This window comes from Balearica regulorum, chromosome 21 (genome assembly GCF_011004875.1).
Source record: "Balearica regulorum gibbericeps isolate bBalReg1 chromosome 21, bBalReg1.pri, whole genome shotgun sequence".
Lineage (NCBI taxonomy): Eukaryota > Metazoa > Chordata > Aves > Gruiformes > Gruidae > Balearica > Balearica regulorum.
Genome location: NC_046204.1, coordinates 6,649,658 through 6,674,052, shown reverse-complemented (window position 1 = coordinate 6,674,052; position 24,395 = coordinate 6,649,658). Strand labels below are relative to the sequence as shown.

General features: G+C 42.5%; 1 protein-coding gene across 3 annotated transcripts in view; it reads right to left on the bottom strand.

Annotated features, from left to right (window-relative positions):
* Positions 1-24,395, bottom strand: part of KAZN (kazrin, periplakin interacting protein) — a 224,325-nt gene that overhangs the window by 158,687 nt on the left and 41,243 nt on the right. For all 3 annotated transcript variants that reach the window (XM_075773157.1, XM_075773158.1, XM_075773160.1), the window contains exon 2: positions 8,823-8,980. In XM_075773157.1, coding sequence (XP_075629272.1) covers positions 8,823-8,980 — 158 coding nt within the window. The remainder of the gene's footprint in view (positions 1-8,822; positions 8,981-24,395) is intronic.

Here is a 24,395-nt window from a genome sequence, read left to right as displayed (position 1 = left end):
TGAATTCAGAGAAATAGCTTAATTTTTATCAAGCGAGTGCTTAAAGCCACCATTGATATATGGGGAAAGAACGCAAACGCTCGCTCTATCTCGCAGAGCCATTAAATATTTATTGGTCTTTCCGAGACAAAAATATAAATGCAAAGCTTGGCTGGCTCGCACCTCCCAGATGGGCTCAACTTTGATGACCCCTGAGTTTACAGGTTGGAGGGAAAGTTTGCAGCTGACTCAGAAGTAATTGCTTCGTGATGGAGTTCTCGGGCTTCCCGGTGGGTTATTACAGCGGCACAGCACTGATGCAGCTTGCTTTGGGGGCTTAGCAGGGTTGGGGGTTTTTTTTTTTGCTTGTTTGTTAACTAGAAATGGAGCAAGAGACTCTCCAGGCAGAAGAAAACATATTGAGGATTTGGAGGGAATAAAACATGTTTTCCTGAGTCTTCGTGTCCTCGACTTGTGCAGAAAAGGCTTCCCGAGTGCAGAGCGGGGAGCATGAAGCTAATCGGGATTTTCTGATTCATTTGTTGGCTGCACAATTGGGGTTTTCTTATTAACTGAAAATCTGCATTGCTGATAAACTGCTGTGATAGCAGATACAGTCTGGTCTCCCTTAATTGCTGCTTCTACATTTATGAAGATACTTTTCGTTTATCTCTCATGAACTCTAATTAAAGCTTGCAGAGCTTTTACACACACCCCCCATTCATGAATATACATCATGTTTTAAGTGATACAAAATTGTCATCTTCTTTGCTTCAGCATTCAGCAGGACTCTACATTTGAAACACTCTGTCCTGGATCACCTGCTCAGAGGTACGAGAGCATTCTGTGGGTGAAGGAGTCACAGAAATTGGCATTTTGGAATTATCTGGATATGAGCTCAGTTTGCAATATCTACTACAGCTGTAGAGATCTGCCTGCAGAGATCTGAGCTTTTTTATGCATTTTCTCTTTTAATCAGTCTTGGTTCCCCTCTGACTTAAAGAAAGGTGTCTACCTTGTTTTCTCAAGTGCTATACTCCTTTATATATACCCACATATATATATTTCTCCCTCTCAGAAGCACAGTGCTGAGTTAATGCTATACAACATTCAACTTCAACCTCTCCACTGGCACGACCATTCTCTCTTGCTGACCTCCATACCATAATGAAAACATAAAAGTCAATACTAATTTATAAGCAATTAAATGAACAACAGACCTGTGGAGAATCTCACTCCTGTACCCTTTTTAAATATGAGGTTATGCTCTCCTGTTTGTATAAGTGATGATTTTTATTTTTTTTGAGTCTTCTGCTCTTGTAGGGTTGCAAATATTGAAAGTACTTCTAAGCTTTCAACCCAGCAGTATCAGACTAACTCAGAATAACGAGCATTTTCCAGTACCAAAGGAGAGCAAAATAATAAAGAGGGAGAATGAAACCAGAACCAACCCGAGGTCGCTGTGCTGAATCATCTTGTACCCAATGCATTACCATTGCTCTGGTCTTACAGGACTTGGGTGGTGGCAAATGTAATGCTGTTTTTTGGTAACATTACTTAGCGATGTAAATATTTTGTTGCAGCGATGGTAGGCAAGAGAATCCATCCTTTGCATGGTCCCAGCTCAGGTTTGTCACCCACCGTGACAGAGTTTTCTATCCCCTCCTAAGTCCTGCTTCATTTCTAGAACCAGATCATTTAAGCTGACCTCCCCCCGGCATCCCAGCTCTCAGCCCTGCGATACAGTGACGGTCTCTTCCCTGCCTTGGAAATTCCTTTCTTCCACTGCCCCCAGCACAGCTCTGCAGCAACAGAGCAAAACGCGTTGAGAACTGCAACACACGCTGCACCGCACGGGCAAGGAGCAAATTGAGACACAGCACCGTGATGGAGGGATGGCAGGAGCCTTAGCAGCAACAAGCATCCGTGCATGAGGAACCAGCTGAATTTAGATTCTCTTCATGATGCAGACAGTCATGTTTTGTTCGGATAAGGATTTAACACATTCAGGATGTCTTTTTCTTTCCGCTCTCAGGGGAGGATGGGAGCTGAGGCTGGGCTGGGTACAGCTGTAGCTCAATGACCACGGTGACCCTCAGATGACAACTCTGCCAAGCAATAACACTGAAATATGTACAGCGACAACTATTCTTACTCGGCCTCCAAGCACCAGGCTGATGACATGGATTAGTGTCAGGCAGAGTAAAACGCTGGGCGAACCTGCTCTTCCCGCACCAGCTAAATGCCGAAAGCCCCGTTGGTGCCATGGGGCCACTCCGGTGTGGGACATGGGGCAAAGGAGGGACAGGTCAAGAGTTGGAATTACAAGAATAGGCTAAACCAGACCCTGAATCAGCCATGGCCATCTTGCCTAAAATATCAAGTCAGCATGGACTTGTTGCAAGGCAAATTTAAATAACTGGACATAAATTAAATTTAATACTCAAAGAAAATACTCCCCCCCATATGAATCAATAAATTACAGGTGGCTAAAACCAAGTGATGAATAATCAGTGAGCCCAAGGTATAACATTCAAGAGGATCACAGCTCCTACCAAGCCCCACCATTTGTGGGTGGCTAACGATGCGCAGAGCTGTGCTGGTAAAGACGGCAGCATGCATGTTACAGCACAGCTATTTTAAGGGTATCTTTGATCTCCCCTCATTATACAGCACATCATTCTCCAAATAAATTGGACTAATAGAGGCAGTCCACAAATCAACGTTTCCTTTCCCCAACCATGAAGAGAGGCAGAGGGTTGTCAGGTACACGTTTAGGGACAGGCGCCGCAAACCAGGCTCGTGTAACATATGCTAATGATGTCATTAGACACAACACGGTCCTCGACGAAGCTTGCTAGGTTCTGCGTTTTATCTTCTCTTCCTTCAAGAGAAGTGAGAGTCTTTTGTGCTCCCTTTCAGACTAGACCTAGAGGGATCATTAGAAGATGGGCTGTTGACTCGGAAGTGGCTAAGAAGATTTCTTCTTATGGAAACAGGATGGCAAGATTAACATAAAAAGTATGAGGGTGTGGCACAACAAGTTTGCTTTTCAGACTTTCCCCTAAATACATCCTGATTTTACCTGAAGCTTTTCTCCAAGCTGAACCAACTCACAAATTTTGAACGCTGACATACATGAATGCCAATTTACAATTGCATTTGGATAATATTCCTTAACAGAGAATTAGCGTCATAGCTATTTCAGCATCCTCCAACACACATCAGTGTGGCGAGGATGCTTTCAGAACTCAAACAATGTAAGTTTAGTGAAACAAAGAACAAATCCTCCCTTCCCTTTTCTTCCTCTTGATACTAATACGAACCACTTGCATAAAAATAAAGGTCCTGGGGTTTTGTTCCCTGAACTCCATCTGCTAAAAGTCTGAAGAGCAGATGGTGGAAAGCGTTTAACTAGCAAGCAAAATACTGCGACAACACGGTCAGTTTTGTACCACAGACCTCTGTAGAAAATAAGAATTATTTTTAAAGGTCAGTTGATGAAATAGCACTACTCTACTACTAGTTCTGCAGCTATTATCACAGATGTCTCCGTAACAGCCCGCCTCAGAAGGACAACAGAGACTACCAAAGAAAAGATTGTAATATAAAAGAGCTCAAGAAATCATTTTTTTTTCCAGGTGAGGAAGGGAATGGAGGCTAATATAAAAAAAAAAAAAAACCCAACCAAAAAAACCCACAAAACAGCTGATGGGATGATGAATGGCTAAAAGTAATGCCAAGTGGGTTTTTCTTTTTTTAAAAAACTGGAAGACTCTCTAAATGATTTATTCACAGGATCCCGGTGTCAAATGTAAGAAGCTTATGGTGGTGACTACTCAAATACTCCAATATTTTCCAAAGACAAACAGGGCAAAATCCTCTACCCAAATTACTATCAACTTTCAGCAATATCTACAGACCTGTCTTGGTAAAGAGTTGCTAAAAGTTTGTCCTACTAGTTAATGTGAGCAGGAGACACTTTATTCAGGTAAAATGCTAGAATACCAGATTTTAAAGAGGAAAAAAAAATAATTAAAAGTTTCTTCCCCCTGTGATTTTTGGGCAACAACCATATTATTTTGTTAATAACTTAGGCTAGAAGTACCACCAGGTTTATTTTCTTTTTTTACCTAAGAATGAAACAAACCCCTCAGCAGAGAAGCAGTTGAATATCTTTACATCCTCACGTTTTCATGCCCAGTCAACAACTGAAATCCAATTAAATTTAAGCCGGGTGCTCCACAAGTTTACTAAGCTAATCTTGTTCTTAAGTCATCATTTGTGGTATGACTGCGTCTGAAAAGTCCAATCCAAACCAAAAGAATGTCTCTATGTCTCTTTTATTCCTTCTACAATACCACCTAAGAGGGTCCTGATGATAATCACAACACCTCTGGGGAATGAACTCGATGAAAAGATGGTATTTCTCCCAAAGAACTTAAAATCCACTCAAAGTCAATTAAACACTTTATGGAAGTAACTAAATGTACTGAACTTCTGAAAGCTTGGCTTTTAAGGTCAGGCATCTGGGAAAAAAGTCTTTTATTTTACATGTGTTCTTTCATATAAGAGAGAATATTAACCTGCGTCTAAGGCTGATGCTGGTGCCTGGATGCACCTTTGCAATTCATTAGACAAATTGCTCCGGCAAACTGCTAGATTAGAGCCGACGCATATGACTCAGCCCTTAGATGTTATGCACCTTCTGCTCCACGCCAGTTAAGTCTCTTACAATAGCAATTAGAAACAGAAAGTCAAGTAAAACAAAACAAAACAAAAAGTAATTTAGGCAAAGCTGGGGGGAGATTTAAAGTTTGAAGGTATAATGGATTCACGTCACGTGTGTCTCAGAAGCAATAAATCCTGCTTAGGGAAATGTCTGAGGAAAAAAAGCACTGCTAGGCTATAAAATTCCACCTCTGAGGATTATAAAACAACACGCGCAGAGCAAACATCCTTTCCGAGCATAATAGGACTGTCAGAAATGATTGACAGCAATGACAATCTATCATAGGCTGCCGTATCCCTGCGATAGCATCTTGCATGGGGCTGTCTGGCAGAAATGAAATTGTTTATTCATTCCTATACTATGTGGAGGATGGAACGTGTCATATAGAATAAATGCGCCTTTTCTTTCCATCTGCTTTTATGCACCCGCATTATCTAAGTATACCTTTTAGTTCATATAAAACTGTTTCAATTTCTTCGCGGATTTCTCCCCCCTTTAAGGTTGGCTATGCAGATGATGACTTGCTAAGCGCTGTTTAGGGGAACGTGATGCCTTTATACCTCCAGACTGACATCGGGAAACTGCTGCAAACCTGAACAAATATGAGAAATGAGCAATCGGGATGCAAAGCCCCAACCCTCACTTGGAGGGAGGGTGATGCTCCCTTTCCAGAGCTCTGCCAGCCCAGCAGCGAGTGTGCGGGTCACTGAGCAATTCCTCCGACAGGGTATTTTCGTGATGAGGAAATCCTGTCCGGGGTGTGTAATGGATGGAGAGCACCGGGGTCAAGAGATCCCTGCAGATTGTAATGACTTTCATTAAATCACTGTCTTCCCTGGGCAGAATTTGAGCTGACAGCCTATTGCTGAAAGACTCCACACAGCTTATTACCTATCCCCACATGCAGTTTAATACCACTGACGGGGCTGACATAGCAGCAGCCACCTCTCGGCCAGCCTGCGCTGCAGCTCCCAGCACCGTGCTTACACTCATCCTGCCAATGCTACTTCAGCTGACATCAACGACATCTCTGTAGGCAAGAGGAGTGCAAAATATGCAAGGTAATGCCCCATTCTCCATGGAGAAAGCCTTATTGCATATGGGAGATGAGGTGATTTTTGTTTTCCCCCCCATTCAACGTCTGTTTCTCTATTCTGTGTTTACCAACAGGTGACCTCCAGCACAGCAAATTTCTCCTATAAAGCCATAGTCACTGCTGTCACAGTTGCTTGTACAGCACTACTGCAAAAACCAAGGCATGAAAATCAGTGAAAAGCAGAGTAAATTGACAAAACAGATGGGGGAAAGAGGTTCTTCCAAGAAGCCAAGGGAGAAATAAATACAGTCTAATGAAAGGACTGGGCTGATGCTCAGGGGCTTGGAGTCCACATTCTCACTATTAGAAAATACGGCTGTGAAACCCTGAACAAACTCCCCAATGACTCTCTGCTGTGGTTCCTCTTCTCCACACTGATAAGCATCCTTGTTATTCTGTCCTCTCAGTGACACATTGCTGAGAGTGGAGACCTGCACCTTCACAGACAGATGCACATGGTCCCCAGCACAGCCTGGTCTAAAAAGGCGTACAGCATTTTCTGAAGTGAAAAACTGTTGGATTGGTTTCGTGATTCATCTTAAGCCAAAAAAATGACTCAGGATCAAAGTTAGATCCATGGTGGATTCAAAGCCTTTGCTTTGGCCACATCTCCTGGCCTGCTGGTGCGCAGGCAGAGTTACTAAAATTTGTACAATTTCTCTCACCACCAGAAAGGCAGCAGGCATGAGACATCATCCCCACAGGTTGTGTTTTCAAAGCAGATTAATAGTGTCAGAGAAGTGAGAAATGCCCATTAACCGTCCGCTTTGATCAGTCACTTCTGGTGAGTTAGCAGTCCAGCTAATTTCTACCCAAAATTTCAAGTTGGATGTTTTCTCTTCAAATTATCCATTAGCCAAAATCAGGTCCATACCAAGAGAGGAAGAAAAGGGCCAAGCACTGGATTTCAGCTTATCTTTGTACAGAGCCCTGCACAATCAATCTCATTTAGAGCTGCAGGGCTCCATCTTCCCATAAAAAACACTAGCTGGGAAGAAATGAGATCAGGTAAGGAAAGGGAAATAATTGCATTGGTGATATTTTTTCCTCCTGTGTAATTAGAGCCATAGGGCACTCTGCAGTCAGGGTTAGTACGTACTTTATATGCACACACTGGCGGCGATATTCCTGTTTAGGTAGCTTGCTGCCAGCCTTGTGTTTCTTTCATTCCTCAGAGGATTTATTTTATTGGGGTTTTTTGTACTTGATGTTGTCACCCGTTTAGTTCCATCCTTTTACTCACCACTACCACTTCCCACCTTGTTATCCTTCCAACCTGAAAATCCCAGGCAAAAAAACCTGTCCTGTCCTTTCCGGGAAGAGATCCAGGCGCATCATGAGGATCCAGGAGCACTTGACATTTCCCCATTGTTATTAGCATTTCCTTAATCAGTCACTCTATCACAGGCACTGCTTAATATGCATTCAGGACAACTGATAAGTAGTAAAGCAATTCTCAGGTGCTAAAAAAAGAATTCCTGCACGAGGGGATTATCAATAGGTACCTTTTTACCCCATATTTATTTTAATCTGCAACATGCAGATGCCTGTAAGCATCTGCCTACTCTCATGCCTGACTCCCCAGAGGTATTCCTACCTGCAGCACAGGCGATGGGAGCACATCCAAACACACAACCTAACCCTTCACATTCTCCATGACATTGCAGCAGTGTCTCATCCATTGATTTGGGGTAAATGGAGGTGCCTTGGCTAAAGACGTACAGAAATGGCATGAACACCACACTCATAGAAATGAAATCCCGAGTACAGCTGTAAAGATTTACTCGCTGTGCACTGCACAGCCTCCAAAGCCTGGATTGACTCCCTGTGCAAAAATATCCAACGTGAAAATACACATATCGCTAATATTGGGGATTCCCAGGCCGCAAGATCCCTACTAGCCAACATAGTTAGGACCAAAGGCTTTGAAAGTGAGAGGAACAGATAAGATAACCACCAGAATCCACATGGGACAATATGGGAATAAAACACAAAAAAGTGTAGCTTTCTCTCTTTACAGTCGCCATTTAGGCACTTACAAAATGCTGCCAGCAAGTCACAGGAACCCGGGCCCTGGGGACCAGTTGATTAACGCGGTGCTGGGTAATTGCAGTAATACTATCGGCACCGACCCACGTCGGTACTTGCAATGGCAACGCGGGCTTAGCATGGGATAGCAATCAGGAAAAGCCCTGAATAAGATTATTTCACTTAAAGGAAGAATTTCCTCCTCTTTTATTTTCTTGTTCGATTTCTAACAAGAGGTGATGGGCACGAGCTGCAATACGGGAAATACCAATAAGATGCTCAGAAAAACAAAAAATCCCCCATGAGAGTGGTCAAAGCGTGGAGGCCAGGCTGTGGGATCCCCACCCCTGGAGAGCTTGGAAGTGCTCGGGGCAGTCTCAAACCTGCTTTGCCAGATTTTAGGGCTTACCAGAGGAGAAGGGAGAGGAGACCACCCTGTTTTCAAAACAACCTTCCAATACAAGCTGCCGTTTTGCAGTCAGGCTTTACAAATAAAGACCAAAAGGGAATATAAAAAAATAAATAAATACACTGAATATTTCAAAGGTTTTTTGTTTTTATATAGGGTGAAGGAAGCACACTGTAACGCAGTAAAACTACAGAGTGAGAGATTTTATGTCGAAGCAGCAAAGGCACAAAGAAACATCTGCACACCGTTTCATGGCTTTTAACTGGCATTTTAGACCATGCGTAAACCAACAGCTCAGTTATGTGTCTGGCACTTCTGAAACTGGCATTCAGCACAGATGCTTAGTGGCAAAACGATTTTCTTTTGCTAGGGCTGATGCTGGATTCCCATCAACGGGTATATCGCTTCATTTTCTCCTGAAACTTCTGGGTAATTTTCATCCCTAAATCTGAGATCCAGCCCCATCACAAGCTGCATGCTCTGCGCACCGAGATATCCTTCCCGCAGCTGCGGATTTCAGAAGCCAAAGACTGTTTTAAACAAGTGTCCTAACAGATGGAAGTTTATTGATATCCTACCTGTGCGTCCATGAGGAGGTGCCTCATTAGCATCATGGCATTTTTCAGAGATTCCTTCTCGCTGGGCAAAAAGGCATCTTCGTCTTCATCCAGCGTTTTTGACTTGTTGACGATAAAATGGGAGATCTGGTCGTTCAAGGAATGCAGCGACTCCACGGCTGCAGAGACAGAGAAGGAAAGCAAAACGGGAATGAAGCTGGAGGGAGCTGAGACCATTTTGGCAGTTTGAGATGAGCTATGGAGTGCAATCTGGTTTTGAAAAGTGTAGCTGGAAATTGGTCCCCATGACCACCCTTGGCCTCTCTGCTGAGAGGACCAGAAAAGGCATGATACAGACTGGTGACTACCATAAAGTCAACTACTGATGGACAGCTGCAGCAATAGCAACAGGCTGATGCAGTCTAAATTAACACTATAGTGTTAATTTTTGGTTACTTCCAGATATCAACCAGATTCAAGCAGAATCTAAACACTGCAATCGCACCGCTCCCCCCAATTTTCCCTATACAATAAGGTTTTGCATCACCAAAGTTGTATTTTTAATAGTAAATGCATGCCACAACAGACAGGAGGGTTATGAAAGTACTGAGCTATGGCTATAAGGAACAATAATCATAAATAACCTATTTATAAATACCTATAACGCATCTAAGGTTTAAAGTTACATCCCAGCACTATATGGGTGTGGAAAAGATGCACTGAAACATTCTGAAACGGAAGAGTACTTGGTTACAAATATTACTTTTCAAAGATTTATCTGATATTAGCATTTATAAAATCCTGTTGAAAGTGAAGATCTTTTCTGTTAAGAAGCAAGCCATAAGCCTTATCTCCTAGGATATGGCAAATCTAAACAGCAGTAATGTATAGCTGTGAAGAAAGCAAATTGCCCAAGGTCAAATAACAGGTCATTGCTAGAGTAAAAATAAGAAAAAATGAGTCTCCTGACTCCCAGCTGAGAGACCTGCTCCCTGTGAAGTGCTGGGACCTAGAACTCAGACAACATGAAGGACAGAAGCAGGAAAAAATGGCCTTTTATTAGCTGGGGTAGAAAAGAGCAAGACCAACAATTAAAATATTGCTCGTTTTCTTTCTTCACAATTATTGGTATTTGAAACACTATTAATCTTTTAAATTCTCCCTCACAGGGTCAAACCCCAGGTATTATAAGTGGGATTCTGTTCCCAGTCATGTACATCAGAAATCTCCACCTCCATGGCTCACAGAAGTCCCCCGGCAATTTCACACACTTTATGCTGCTGCAATTTATACAGGCTGTAACGACACAAGCTAATGGCAAAATTTATTTCTGCCTAATGAAAAGCTTTGCATTTCTGCAGATTTGAAAAGTCTGCGATGCAATTTGCTTTTAAACCGTCGCAAGTTTGGAGTTTTCATTTTTACCATAGACTCACTAAATAAATGAGGCTCAAATAATTCTTCGATGTATTTCTTTCTGCCGGTGGTTCATGCAGCGAAACCCTTTGATAAGCTTGCGGCTCAAAGTAACACATCACTGTCACACGCTGAACTGTGCTTCAGCCGTACACGTTGCAAATCCTGATTTGCTCAGGCTGTTTATGAATAAGGCGATGTGTTATTTAAGACTCTCCGACAAGCTGATTTTAAGAACAGGAGGTGTTGTTTTAACCGCCTGCTGGGTTAGACCACAACATGAGGCAATTGAAATATACTCAACCTAGTTCTGTCCAAAGAAGATCTCACTACAAAATCTCAAGTAGCAAAGATTAGCCAGAAACAAGGAACAAATCTTCCCCAGACAAAAGGTCCATAACAAATAGCAGGTCTCCAAAATGCAGGAGTGAAAGAACAGATTCCTCCTTACCGAGACTGTTTATTTTTTATTTTTAAAAAAAAATGAAAAAAAAAAAAAATCTGTGCCTTACAAAGCCTCGGGGAGAGTCTGAGGGGTCCGGGAGGATTCCCCAGTTCAGGCTATTCACGTACCTCACTGCTTATAGAAGAAGTGTTTGAGGCTCACCATGATGGATGGTGATTTCCAACCATGACATAAATCATATTCAAGATAAGGGCTTAGGAATAACTAACTGAACCAGTTCCAGTATTTACAAGCATGCAACAGCACAGGCTCGGGCATCGGTGGGTCACACACATGCACTGCGCTCGCTGGAAAAGCACCAAATCAGCATAACGACAAGTATTGTACTGGGGCGAGCTGTATATTAAGCTGCTCATGTGATAGACTAGCAGCTCCTCTCATGATTAAGTTTTCATACATGACCTTCAGCATATTCGGGAACTTTCTGCCACATCACAGTTTCTCTTCCCTCTGCACAACAGAGTTTATCATATTTATTCTGCAAAATCTGGGCCTTCTTCCATCGCACTCTGTCCTGGTCATTGCCAGAAAGAGATTTGAGGGCTTCGATGCATCTCTTGCTGCCCTCCCTCTGCACCACAGCAAATACAGACCGGGGGCATAAAAGCTGCATTTTCCTCCCACACTCTCCCCGCCACAATTTACAAATATATTTCTTTCTTGCTTTGCTACTCTGAGGTTAAATGGGACAAGATCAAGAGCTGTTACTGGCAATTCTGTACGGTCCGGGTTTGTTTAGTTCAGTATGTCAATACCTCATTTACAATGAACGGAAGAAGAAGATGAAGGAGCCTCAGGAAACACTGCCTGCGGCCAAAACATTTCAGTGCTTCTCTCCAGAGCAAAACTCACTGATAACACATAGACAAAAGTCACCTGCACCACGAATCCTCCCTCGCCTTTTAGCCAGCAGGACCCAGCCACGGGGGACGGAGCCTCCCCGGCAGCAGCACTCCCACCATCGCACCCCGCTTTGACTGCAGAGGCATGAACCGTCGGCAGAGAGGGAGGCAGAGGTGGATTCGGGGGTGTTCGCTTCTTGCTAACAAACTCATAAAACTGCGACGTGGGCATGCAAAATGTTCGGTGAGGCCCATGCGTTGCCCATTGATTTCTGGTCTCCTCCTCCCCATATTTTGACAATGTGCATGTCCTGCACCAATGCCAGGGACAACATTTTTAGTTTTCTACCCACAGTCCTCTGGAAAGTCTCTGTATCCACTTCCCATACTCACCCATCTAAAAGTTTAAGCACTTTCTCTTTTCCGAGGCCCATTACCATGGCTTTGTTCACACTATTATAAATTAGGTTCTGTCAGCATTTCTATTATAAATCTCTGCAAGGCAGGCAGAAGGATTCATTCTAGCAAAGAGTGTGGTGCTGATGTGATTTATTTTTTTTCCCTCTAACAAAAATGGAAGTGAGGAACTAAAAGCTACCCAGAGCTTTTGCCTCCTTAGAGAAGTTTATTTCTTGAAAGGAAGAAAATCAGGGCTTAGCATCCCTCCGTTCACAGGCACACAAGGATTTCTCCAGCACCGTATCACTTTCCAAACAGTTTTACCAAAAATTTGATGGCTTGCAAGCAAAAGCTTACACCTATCTTGACTACATAGTAATTTTGTTTAGGGGTGGGACTCACATATGTCACCTACTATTGTATATCACAACCCAGACCAGCATCACGCTTGTGAACCAAACATCTCCTTCTCGTGGGTCAATGCGCATGAAGCCAGAGGTATCTCAGAGCGATGCTCTGCTGTGGACGCTGGGTTTTGGGGAACAGCATGGCACATAGATGTGATGGAAACCATGTGTAGCTAAGGTTCTCCAAATCACCATGAAGCAATCATTTTATAATCATATGTCCTCACACCAACCAAGACTCAAAAGCCCAGGAAGCTGTAGGTTTTTCACACAGAATAGCAGCAGGAATATGGCTGCACATTGGCAGCAGGTTTGATTTTCTGATCGCTCCTAGGCTGCACTAGCATCTCTATCAGACATGTCAGTCCTGAAAGCCATCTTCCCAGTGCTAATGCATGAGTATTGATTCATCTCATCCTTTCTGACCAATGAAGAATTGAGGACAGATCGAGGGGTTTTTACTCAAAAATTTTGGCTTGAGCCATAAACCCACATCTGGTTTTAGTAATATGAATGTATAGCAGAGCTATCCTCCTCGAGCTAATGGCTTCCTTCCAGATTTACACTGACTGTGACCAGAAACTGGTACACGGAGCAGTTCTCCCAGGCTTTATGATTTTAAAGTAATTCAAACCAAACAAAATTATATTGTCCTAAGTTATTCTAACCTCCTTATCCGAAGCAATAGCTCTATATTCTCTGCTATTTCTTCTCTTACCCTTTGGGAAGTTTAGTGTTGTTTCAGCAATATGTGGCACGTTAAGCTCTGGGGGGCAAATGCTTCTCTCATTTGTAATTCTCTAGGTTTAGAGAGATGCCAGAGAAATCAGAAGAAATATTTTCCAGTAAGAATGAGCAAAAAGGAGATCAGTATTTGACTTGCACTGATTTTTATAAGCATCTGTCATAGCGCTATGTTTAAACTCTGCTTAACAGAACAAATCTTTTTTCATGCAGACAATGGAAACTGTATTTGAAAATAAAATCGTCTGAGTCTTCCTCATGAAAGTAAAACATGCATTTCCAAACCTCTGGCCTACACACACGGTAAAAACAAAGGAAGACTAAAAAACTGAACAATTTTCTGACACTGGTGTTCTGGATCTTCTGTGTCAGTCTGCATCACAACTCCAAAGAGCCCTTCTCATAAGCAGAAGATATTTGATATTTCTCATTTAAATCAAGAGGAACTTCCTGCCTTGTGCCCACTAAAATTCTAAGCGAGAAGGATAATGAGGCAAACCCTCCATCCCTCTCAATGTTAAGCCTTAAACGTTTCTGCTGAGCAACACTTCAACTAAACCCAGCAATTGCTTTGCAAACCCATAACACACTTTAAAAAAAAAAAATTAGTTATGGACCTCAGGTATAAACATAGTTAGGTTCAGCACAGATTAAAAGATACTTCTTGATCCCCTAAAAGAAAAAAAAAAAAGAGGAAAAAAAAGACAACAATTTTCCCTTGCTATAGCAGTCCTCTTAGCTTCAGGTTGATAACACATCAGTAATGCTGCAAGTGAGACAACCAGCTAAGTAAAAGTTACAGCTATCAAAGCCCCATCGGCTTCCCAGCTTTTCCCGTTCCAATTTCACCATTTCCTCACTGCAAGGAACAATTTCAAGAGGCGAAGAAACCATAGCAATCCTCCATTAGTGCTTTGACATCACCTATGAGAAGGGAGAAAATGATATATTTTGGAAGCGGTGTTTTTCACGCTGCTATCGGAGATGATGTGCCACATTGGGTTTTTTTTTTTTCAGGTGAGGACCATTTGCCACCCCCAGAAGCAAGAACAGGTCAACAAAGTTGTTTTTTTGCAAGGCGCTTTGGGGTGTGAATCACCGGAGACTGAAGGACGTGCAGGGCAGAAAGGAAATTGCTTTCTGTCAGAGACGAAGGAAAAAATATACTCGCGCCAAAGACTACTTCAAGGAAGAGGCTGAAGCAATAAAGCTGTTCCAGGAGACCCCATTTTATACACTCCAGCTACTGCCCAGATGAGTACAAAATAAAATAAACTGTAGATAACGCATCCTGAGATCTACTGGCAAAAGCCAGCAGAGTCTAAAATTAATTCTCACTAGCAGGAGTGACTAAATGAAAGAGGACGGACACTATCATAATTTTAACAAGGGATGTGGTATAAAGATTCCTGGGCTTATCGGCTGACTCTGCTGCTAAAAATTAGAGAAGATGTTTAAGTCGGACTTCTCTGTAAGCAGTCAGCACTTGCCACCGCGACTGGAGGTTTGCTCCCACAGAGAGAAAAGCCAAAAAGCCACACTGCGTGCACAGATCCTTTGAAAATCCGTCCCAGCCAAGCACGGAGCAGTCTTTAGAGCTCCAGGCTGCCAGGGAAACCTCGCCTGCTAATGAGTGTTTCTGCCTATCCAGCAAAAGGCAATGATGTGTGTGGGCAAATTGTGCAATTCATTATCACTTAATATTACCAAACAGCTTCTCAAATTACATCTACGGGTGTTGTTTTTGCAGAGAAGAGAAAAAAAAAACCCAAAACCCAACCACATTCAAAGCGCTTCAGGGCTTTCCTTTATGAGCTCTCCCCGTTTTATCTGCACTGCCGCACCAGAGTCAGCCACAGGTTTCGGTAACACACAGGACCCCCGAAGCACCCGGCTGACTTTCAGCAGAGGATTTCAGCATCTCCCACATTATAAGCCCCAGCTGATACCTCTTTTTGAAAAGCAGTTAAAGCCGATTTGCTCAGCTGATTGACTAAATTTCCTAATTTTTTTTATATAAGCAAATAACCTTCTGTGCAACTTCAGTCCCAAAAACAACTGCACTCGCAATGAGGATGCTCTCCAAATACACTCACTTTTCACCAAAACAGTACAAGGAAAATCCAGGTTGTTGCTGCTCTGAGGTTTCATTTCCTTGGCTGTTTGGCCACAACCCTCATGAGATGGTCTCAGCAACGAGCCAGGTGATACCAACAGCCACACCGGAGACCACCGAGCATGAGGCTTCCCCTTCTGATGCTTCGCAACCCGCAGATTCGGGGCATTGAAGGCACGGAGAGACTGACTGCACGCAGATCAGCAGCAGGTTTTCTCCTTCCTCTAAATCACAGCCACTTCTCAAATACTCTCTCATCACCCTGGCAATGACTGCTTCTCTCCTCGCAGGTTTTGGGAGAAATTAAGAGTGTTCTTGTGAAAGGTCCAAATCTTGACTTTGGGACCAGTATACAGCCAGCCCTGCGGGTATAAGCTGAGAAATTCAAGGCTGTTTGGCATTATGGCATGTAAACACACACAATGTGTAAAAAGATGATCTTTATAAAGCTAAAAAGCTAAATTATAAATAATTCCCATCCTTGTATATATTATGGACGTTGGCTGTTGGGTCTTTTACTGGGGGGGGGGGGAGGACATGCAACAGTTCATTTTTGCCTGATTAATGATTCTGATTAGGAAGCCTTTCCCACTGTAGCATTTGCTAATTGCATTTGGACGCATCAATTAATTTATTCACTTAGCAGCAGAAGAAATATCCCTTTGTAAAAGCCAAGCTCATGAAAATCGTTCCCCCCTCTCCCGTACCAGTATTGCACCAGTTTAAGACCTTTCACTTCCACTGAGATGAGAAGCTGATCTGCAAAGCCCACAGCCGTCGGGATCACAAGGCAGTAGCTCTGTCTGAGCAAACTCAGCCTGTTATTTCTTTACCCAAGCTGTCCTGCATCTTTACAACTGGAAAATACGCCTTGCAGCATCTGCCCCATCCATTCGCTTGTGCCAGTCGCTGTTTAATCGACACAACCTTACGCTCGTACCTGCCTGCAGAAACAGTGGGAAGATCTAGATCTGAAACACTCCGTAAATATTTTCTCCTGTTACTGGTAAGAAGAGACTTACAGCTTTTTCTTTCCTTTGTGGTCTTTAACTTGTTTCAAAGGAGGCATTCAATGAGCCCCCTCGCAGGAATAATTTACCACACCATTAACTGAAGAAAAAATATCTGGTGTCTGCATTAGGGGCTCAATCACCTTTCAGAGAAACACTGTGAAGAACTCATTACAGTAATTACTAACGAGCTGGCCTCTTTGGGCTGTAAATGTTTTGTGTGTAACTGGCAAAGAGCTGCATTCAGAGCTTCCCAGATGCAAAAGAAAGCCATCAGACCAATAAATGGCCCTATAGTTCCTGAGGAAAACATGCTCAGAAATGGAGCTGGTCATTTTTTCAGCTTATTAGTTTCTCCTTACAAATTTGACCTTTTTGGAAATGAAAAATGAGATCAAGAAATGGAGCTCTGTGGAGTCATGGCAGCTCTTTAATAACCAAAGTTTTTCATTGACACTTTTTTTTTTTTTTAATGGTGCAGAAGCTTCTTTCAAAGTTGAATTTTTAACTAATTCAACTAAAACATCGATTTTAAACTGTTCTTAAAAACACGCATATATTTTGAATCCAGCAACACAGAAACAAATTTCGTAATTTCTCATTACACTCCCCCTCCATTGAAAAACACATATGTTAGTAGACGGTAGAAAAAGGATGGATGGGAGTTTCAGAACCACGCTGCAAGGGCCGATAGCCATATTCTCCTTGGAGAAACCACCTGTTGCTCAATATCTCCAGAGATTCTGTATCCAAGACAGGCCTGCGCTGAGTAGGGAAAGAAGAACTGTTGTATTTTGCTGTGTCTGGGGTTTTTATCAGCCCTTTGGAAAGGACTTTTCTTCTTTGCCTCAGTTTCTTCATCTGTAAATTATAGCTAATGCCTCTCAGTAGCAAGCTGAAGTTCACTAGAATTTAGCCAAAAATTTAAAAATTAAAAGGTTCAGTGTTTTCTCTAGCTAAAATACTGCCAGGGGTCATTTTGAAAATAAACAATATGTTTCTTTTTGGATAATAGCCTTACTAGAGCTACAAGAATATCAGTGAGCTGAAGAAGCGATCCCATGCCTAAACACTTGCCTATTCCCCCCAGTTGTATTAGTTAGACTAATAAATAATATTAACGTTCACTCTAAAAGAAAAACCCAATGTGAAAATAAAGTTCTCTGCTATGTTTATCCTTACGCTGGGGAGACTGAGTCAGAGCACGGAATGAAGCACCCAGCGATGAGGTCCTGCTGCTTTTGGTAGTGCTTTGAGCCAAAAGAGCCCACGACTCCTCCAGCAAACTGGACTCCAAACTTTCATGGCTGGACTATTGTTGTTTACAGAAATATTTGAGACAGTTAATTCCCCAGAGAGCTACAAACTGCCAGGCCAGGAACAATGTCAAACTTAGAGAAATACAGAAGGCATGATGCCAAACCAGTAAATCTAATGTCTGCAACAGAAACTCCATTTAAATTTGCCAAGAACCGAAAAACCCTTTCCAAAGACGGTCAAGGCATGGTGGCACCCAGATTTACAGCTGCTGTTTTCTTGTTTCTCTTGGGTAATAATTTATTTGTTGCCTCTTTAGCTAATTGTGCAACTATTGTATTTCATAAACAATAGCTACTTTATTTAGACAAAAAGGAAGTGAACAACAGAAATCACGTATGCCAACACAAAGACAGCATGGGTCAGATAGCCAGCTGCTATGAGCTGACTTCAGAGGAGCGATGCCCATCTGTGCTTGCATACGGGCAGTGGTATGGTGTTGCTGGGCTTTGGATAGAGTACAGGAGGACTGGTTCCTACTTTGCCCAAAAGTGGCTTCAGGATCTTGGATGGGTCACCTAAAGCTTTAGTGCTTCAGCTTCCCATCTGTAAATACAAATTCCGTAGCCCATGGGAAATACCATAACCACAAGATGCCACCACTGGTGAGGGACTCGTTTGGCTTTTCCCTGCTATTCAACTACAGATTAGGAATTGTCCTAGTTTAATGAGCAGCTCCTGGTGCAAACAGGATACTCCATCTCCTCGGTGTCAAAGGTGGAAGAAAACACTTCATGAAGGGAATTTAACAAATCACAGGCTTTTCCGGGGTTTGAACGTACTGAAATTGTTAGAAGACAACTGAGCTTGTATTTGTTTCCCACCAAACATCTGGAAAAGCGTGCAGCAGAGTTACCTGTTGTTGTGAACGTTGAGAGACTAAAGAATATTGTCTTGCCAACATGCTGGGGTTGCAATAATCAGAGAGGGTCACCAGAAATCCTGAAACTAGCTTTAAGAACAAGATTTAAAAATGAAACAAACTGGTCTTGTTCACATCAGCTCCTGAGACTTTTCTATTGCCCTTACAATTGCACTTCTTTTAACCAGGTGGGTTAGAAACTTAAAAAAAAAAAAAAAAAAAAACCAAACCAAAACAAAACAAAAAAAACCCACAAACCAACAAACCACAACAGATTTGCCACATAAGAAAAATGTCAATGATTATGAGACTTGCAATAAAGTCAAGAAAACTGGCAACCTGCAAATCTCTCCTTGAATATCTCTATATTTGCTGTTTGTTGCAGAAAGAAGGGATGGAGGATACTGTTAAAGCAAGTATTTAAATTTCCTTGGGAGCTGCCTTCTTGAGCAGCTCTACTGCCTAAAACTGTAAGATGTGACACTAACAAAACGCTGGGCTTAGCAATTCTGTCTTTAAAAAAAAACACCTTATATTGGCAGAGCATTATAAAAAAGCTAAAATTCACACACTGGAAACATACAGGTTGATAAACCTCGGCTGAGTACAGTGGATCAGAGGGTCAAGTTTTATCAAGCACTCACACAAAACCAGCTGTCTCAGCGAGCCTGGGAGGGGGATTTGGTTCCTGCTGCAGATAAAGGTGACACCGAGGACCACACCAGATGCTACATCTGCACTGATACTGCCCACGGAGCCACACGCTGTCAGTTCCTGCCTGTTAATTGTTTTTCTACTGCATTTCCTTCTCATCCAAGACCCATAATCCATTATGTGCAGACGCAGTAGTACCTCATTTTGTGGACTGAGAAATCCAGACCTTTTTTAATTCATGTAAACTATTCAACTCGTGGGAGAATGTCATCTGTGGATGTACAATGCCATGGATATTTTGGCTTATTTGTAATTTATGTAATTTTGACATTACTGTGTCAATTACTGCCAAATTCTGACTTGTACCTGCTAAACCATTACATCCAACATCACCAACCCTATTTATGTGGAACAAAAATAAGCATCTAGGAATATATTCTTGCAATTGAAATTAAAATGAGACTATATTCAGCATTTAATAACCCTGCCACAATTATCTCTTTGGAGCAAAAGCTTCACATTCAAGACACTTCTTCAGTGTGTCATTTATTTTTATGGGCACAGAACCGAATAAACTCCTCCTAAAACAAAGCAGATTTTTCAGACCAGTATTTAAACTTGTTATTTCTGTTAACTATGCCTATAAAACACAGCAAGAGAATGTGCTTTGTAAAGAATATGATCCTGTGATCAACTATGCCTGTATCCGCAGCTCCAAACTTAACTTTCCCTATAAGTAAGAGCAAGAAGCTCAAGCAGCAGATTCAGAAAACCTTTCACGTTTCTATTTCTTCAGTATAACAGTGCACCAGCCTTTTCTCAAGCAGTCAGAAAAACTGGCAGGTTTAACTTTCCAGAAAATGGGTTTTAATTATCTTTAGGATAAATAGGAAATACAAGCTTTAGTGAAAGAAACTACTCTTGCTACACTCCATTGCCAGAAGCAGGATAACACGAGTCTTGCTTTAGGTTTGCGAGAGGCTCGTACTTCACAGTGAAAATAAATATACTTAGAGCTCCCATACTTCAGAGCAGACGAGGGATGATTCTGGAGCAGTTTCCCAGATCATGGACAAATTGCTATGCCTTTTCTCATCTTACCTAACAAGAAATTTTGGAATAGCTTCTGACACGGTCAGTGGTAAAAAGCCTTGGTAGGAAATGTGTCAAACTGTTCTTGGGTTTGTTGGTATTTTTCTTCCTACAGAAATGCTTCTTTCACTAAAAAAATCCCTAATTTTGAAAGGCATGTCAATTGTGAGGTTTCATTTAGAAAACACACAAGTCTCCATGATGTTTAAGCACATGCTCCTCCTGTGTTCAGGATGGTATTTTAACAGAATTTTGTGTGCACTTTCCATTTCTTTTCACTGATGTTGTTTTCATTCTACCTGAGCACGATCATTTGTCAAAATTATGACATTTCCAGCAGAAAAAGAACAAGCAGAGCATTCAATACTAATTACATAGTATTCAAATGTTTGTCTCAGTTGGAATCTTTTTTTTATTTATTAGGTTTTTTAGATGCTCCTGCTAAGGTGCTTTGACCTCTGCTGCAATCAATGGGATTTTCAGTAGGGAGGGACCACCTCATAACTTTTTTAATGTGTTAAAGCCTCATGGAAGAGTTTATGTGCATTTTTCTTGTTGGTGACCAGTGGGAAAATAATTTGTTTTTAAATTTCCCTAACTGCAGAAGACAATACCTTCTTTGTTTTGCCTTTCCGAGGTTTTGTGATTTAGCTTTGAACCTTGACTTCATGGCTGACCTCACATTTTATATCTAAATTACTCAACACTACATTTGTAAACATTCGCTGGTGGCATTTATTTCAGCAGGAAAGAACCCAAATATCCCTGTAGACAGGGATAACACATATTGCATTAACCTCCTTTCCTCACTTTCATCTGTAGCCTTTGCAGCAAGATTGTTTGGCAAGGCAATGAAATTAAACTTTAATAAAGGACAAGAGGAGTAATTGTCACCAGTATGAAACTGGGGAAGCAGCATTTTGCAAGCAAAGCTTGGAAGGAGTGGGATTTTCCATCAGTCATGTTCCTGTGCCAAGTCCAAGCGAGGAGCTCGGACTGCAGCCAGGCACTTGGAGAGATGAGATCATTGCAATACCCCAGCGGTGTGGGAAGCAGGTAAAACCAGAACAGCAGCAATAAAAATGCCTTCCTCTCCTCTGTAACACAGAATATTAGGTAAATAGAAAAGGTTTTGATTAAAACATTCAAAACCCCTGCAGTGACTCAGAGACTCATTTCATTCTCAAACACATCCACGGTTCTTTGGCTCCTGAGTCTTGGAGTAACTGTGGTATTTTGGCATCTAACTTGTTTTTGAGGATGGAGCTTCAATATTTCTGAAGGTGCAGGTCAAGGAGGGCAGCGATTCTGGGTGCACCCAGCCCTTGATGGGTGGGAGATGCCTCAAAACGAGAGGCCTGGAAGCACATTTACTTGCTGCCTGAGCTCCAAATGTAACCAGTGTAGACGCATCCTACCTAAATTGGATATCACCTGCAGAATCCACCTGAGAGCCTCACTGGATAGGCATGTGGGTAGCATTATCTGAACCTTATGCTATCATGACCACTCTGCCCTGATAGCCCATCTACCCTGCAAAACCCCTGGAGCTGATCGACACATCCCACAGTCTCACTTTTTGGATGCCGAGCAGCTCTAGCTCCAAATGTCCTTCCCTGTGTGAGAATCTCTTTCGGCTAGCAGTGAGAATGACTGAGGGTTTCTGAGAGCCTTTCATCTTCCTGAGGCTCCCCAACATGCTTAAACAACAACAGTAACATTAAAAGTTAATTCGCCCTGTTAATAGCCCAGCCCATCACTCTGTGTTCTCCCCTGGCAGCTGCCTAAGGGAACAACCATTCTCGTTGGCACAAGCATTTTGATGGATGAAAGGAAAGCATTTCATTTGGACACTTGATTGACAGAAAGTGTCCCTGTTAATTTCATTCAAAAAGACAGAGAGGAAAATGATAATACAGCTCCATAAACTAATTTTGGTGTCATATTTTGGGGGTTCTTAGAAGGTGCGTAGAGTGAGCTAAGACCACAGCACAAGAGCTTTATTTACTCTACTTCTTACAAAGATAGGGTGAGATCAGTGTCAAACTTGCTGGAGTTCAATAGCAATGTAAAATATTATACGTGTGGACTTGTGCAAATAAGAGAAAAAAACGTTCAGCTGCATAGAGGCCACCTCTTCTCTCACCAGAGCAACTTCAACATCCTTGGTGGACTTCATCCTTATCTATGCCAGTGTAACGCAAAACGGCATGTCTCCCCTCTGCGTTACTTTCTTCTGAATGTCTTGCAGTGATTTCAGGCTCACAGCAGACCAACCTGACCAGGGTTCACAGTCAGCAATGGCTGGGTGAAGCACTGGGCTCCAGCTACCAGAGGGGCTGCTCTGTCAGCTTGGAGAAGGACCACAAAAAGGAAATCTGGTCTTTTGAAACCCCCTCATTTTCTACAGCTTCAAACATTTCCCTTCCACCCATGAATCAGAAACCACAGACAACTGGGAGAGCCAGAGGAACTATGTTGCTTGCCCAGTGTCAAACAGTACACCCACAGCAGAGACTGGGACAAAACCCATCCCTTCAAATGGAGTCTCGTGAAGCCTATAAGGACTCAGTGCAGGTTTCCTGGACTCTCCCATACAAATATCAGACCAACAGGTGGTGATGGCTCAAAGAAACTCCCGTAGCAGAGGCCTCTGGTTTCATTCCCATGGATTTCTGCATCCCATTGAAAAGAAAATGACCCCAAACCCACTTTCTGCCTCCCTGTTGAGGCAGCATTCCCTCACCTGAATGGCTGTCTCTGCTCTTCTTTCCAGGTTTGCCATGGCAACAAGAAAACTGCGTATTACCGGCATAAAATGGATGGGTTATGCTTTTAAATTGTCCTTCTGTCTCAAGCCAGGTTACGAGATCTCCTAGCTACAAGACGTGCAAGACCGGCAATATGCTTGCTACCGTGAAAAGCTGCAGCACAGTAAATCCCAAACAGTAAATGCATAATCAGCCGTGGGCACGTGCAGAGGGCAGGCAGGAGTTTCGGGACTTCAGAAAAAAAAAGTGAGGTGGTTAGAAAATAGGGGATGTTGGCTTCCCATTTCATTTCGTCATGGGCGCTACGGGCTGAGCTGGGCAAGCTGCGAGCGAAGCACACCCTCCTCTGGACAAGCCAGAGAGGCTGAAACACAAAGTGTTTCCATCGAGGAGGCACTCGCCAAACTGCAAAAGGACATTACAGAGGCAAGCCAGGGTTTCTTAGCAACAGCATTGCATACGGGTCCATTAACACCAAATTCCTCCGCGAGAAAATCCTGAGCTCGGAAAATCTTCAGACGCTTATGGATAACGTGAGCTAAAGCATGTATTTTGTTCAGTCAGTTTTTCAGGGGAAATAAAAGATAGCCATTGAAAAGCAAAGACCAGTAATGACTTGCATTTTGCGGAGACCTCTTTGGATGTCTTAGAGGCGTTGGATGTGCAGCTGGCTCATAATTAGGTTATGGTGAGCTGCCATGGTGGGTCTCTACAAAAGCCTCAGCTGTAGAAATTTCTCTTGCAATTTCTGCAAGAGGATTGCGTTGCCCAAGAAGGCAACCGAAAAGCAGCTCATAAAACACAACACACAAAAAACCACAGAGAGAGAGAATCAGAGGGCAAAAAGTGATTCACTTATTATAGCAGTTTGATTTTCCCCTTGCAAAGTGCTTCGTGCTTGTGGGACTCCATGGACTCATTTCATTGGCGTTACTCCTGATTTACTGGTGGCACAGCAGACAGAACAACAGCAAGACCAGGAGGCTCCTCCTCTTCCTTTTTAACCACTGTTTGCAATATTTCTATTCTGATTGTAGCTGACAGCAACTGTGACTTTATTTCACCCCTAAGTAGCTCTTTATTTTCTCAGAGCCCATCTCTTGGAAACACACAATGGTTTGAACAGCTCCGCTTCAGTTTTGGAAAGCTACATCTTAAACGCAGCTGAGCACAGACTGAAAATGCCATGGTGAGAATCAAAGTGTGTATTTTAAACACATTTCAAAGATGATTTTAAGACACTGTCAGAGAGGTGGGAGACGGATGCTGTTTGAACCATCACAGTGTTTGAATGCGCGGAGCTGGCAATACTGCACTCACACGTGTAGCACAAACAAGTTAGCTGTACGCAGCATTTTAAACATTACATTTTCATGACCTATCCAGATTACATGTAATCTTCATGTTTATCATTAAAAGGGCCCTTTTACTGACGATCATGAAGTTATCATCAGAGGTTATGAAGTTAAAGTGAGGAAAAAAAAAGGCAAGATAAGTA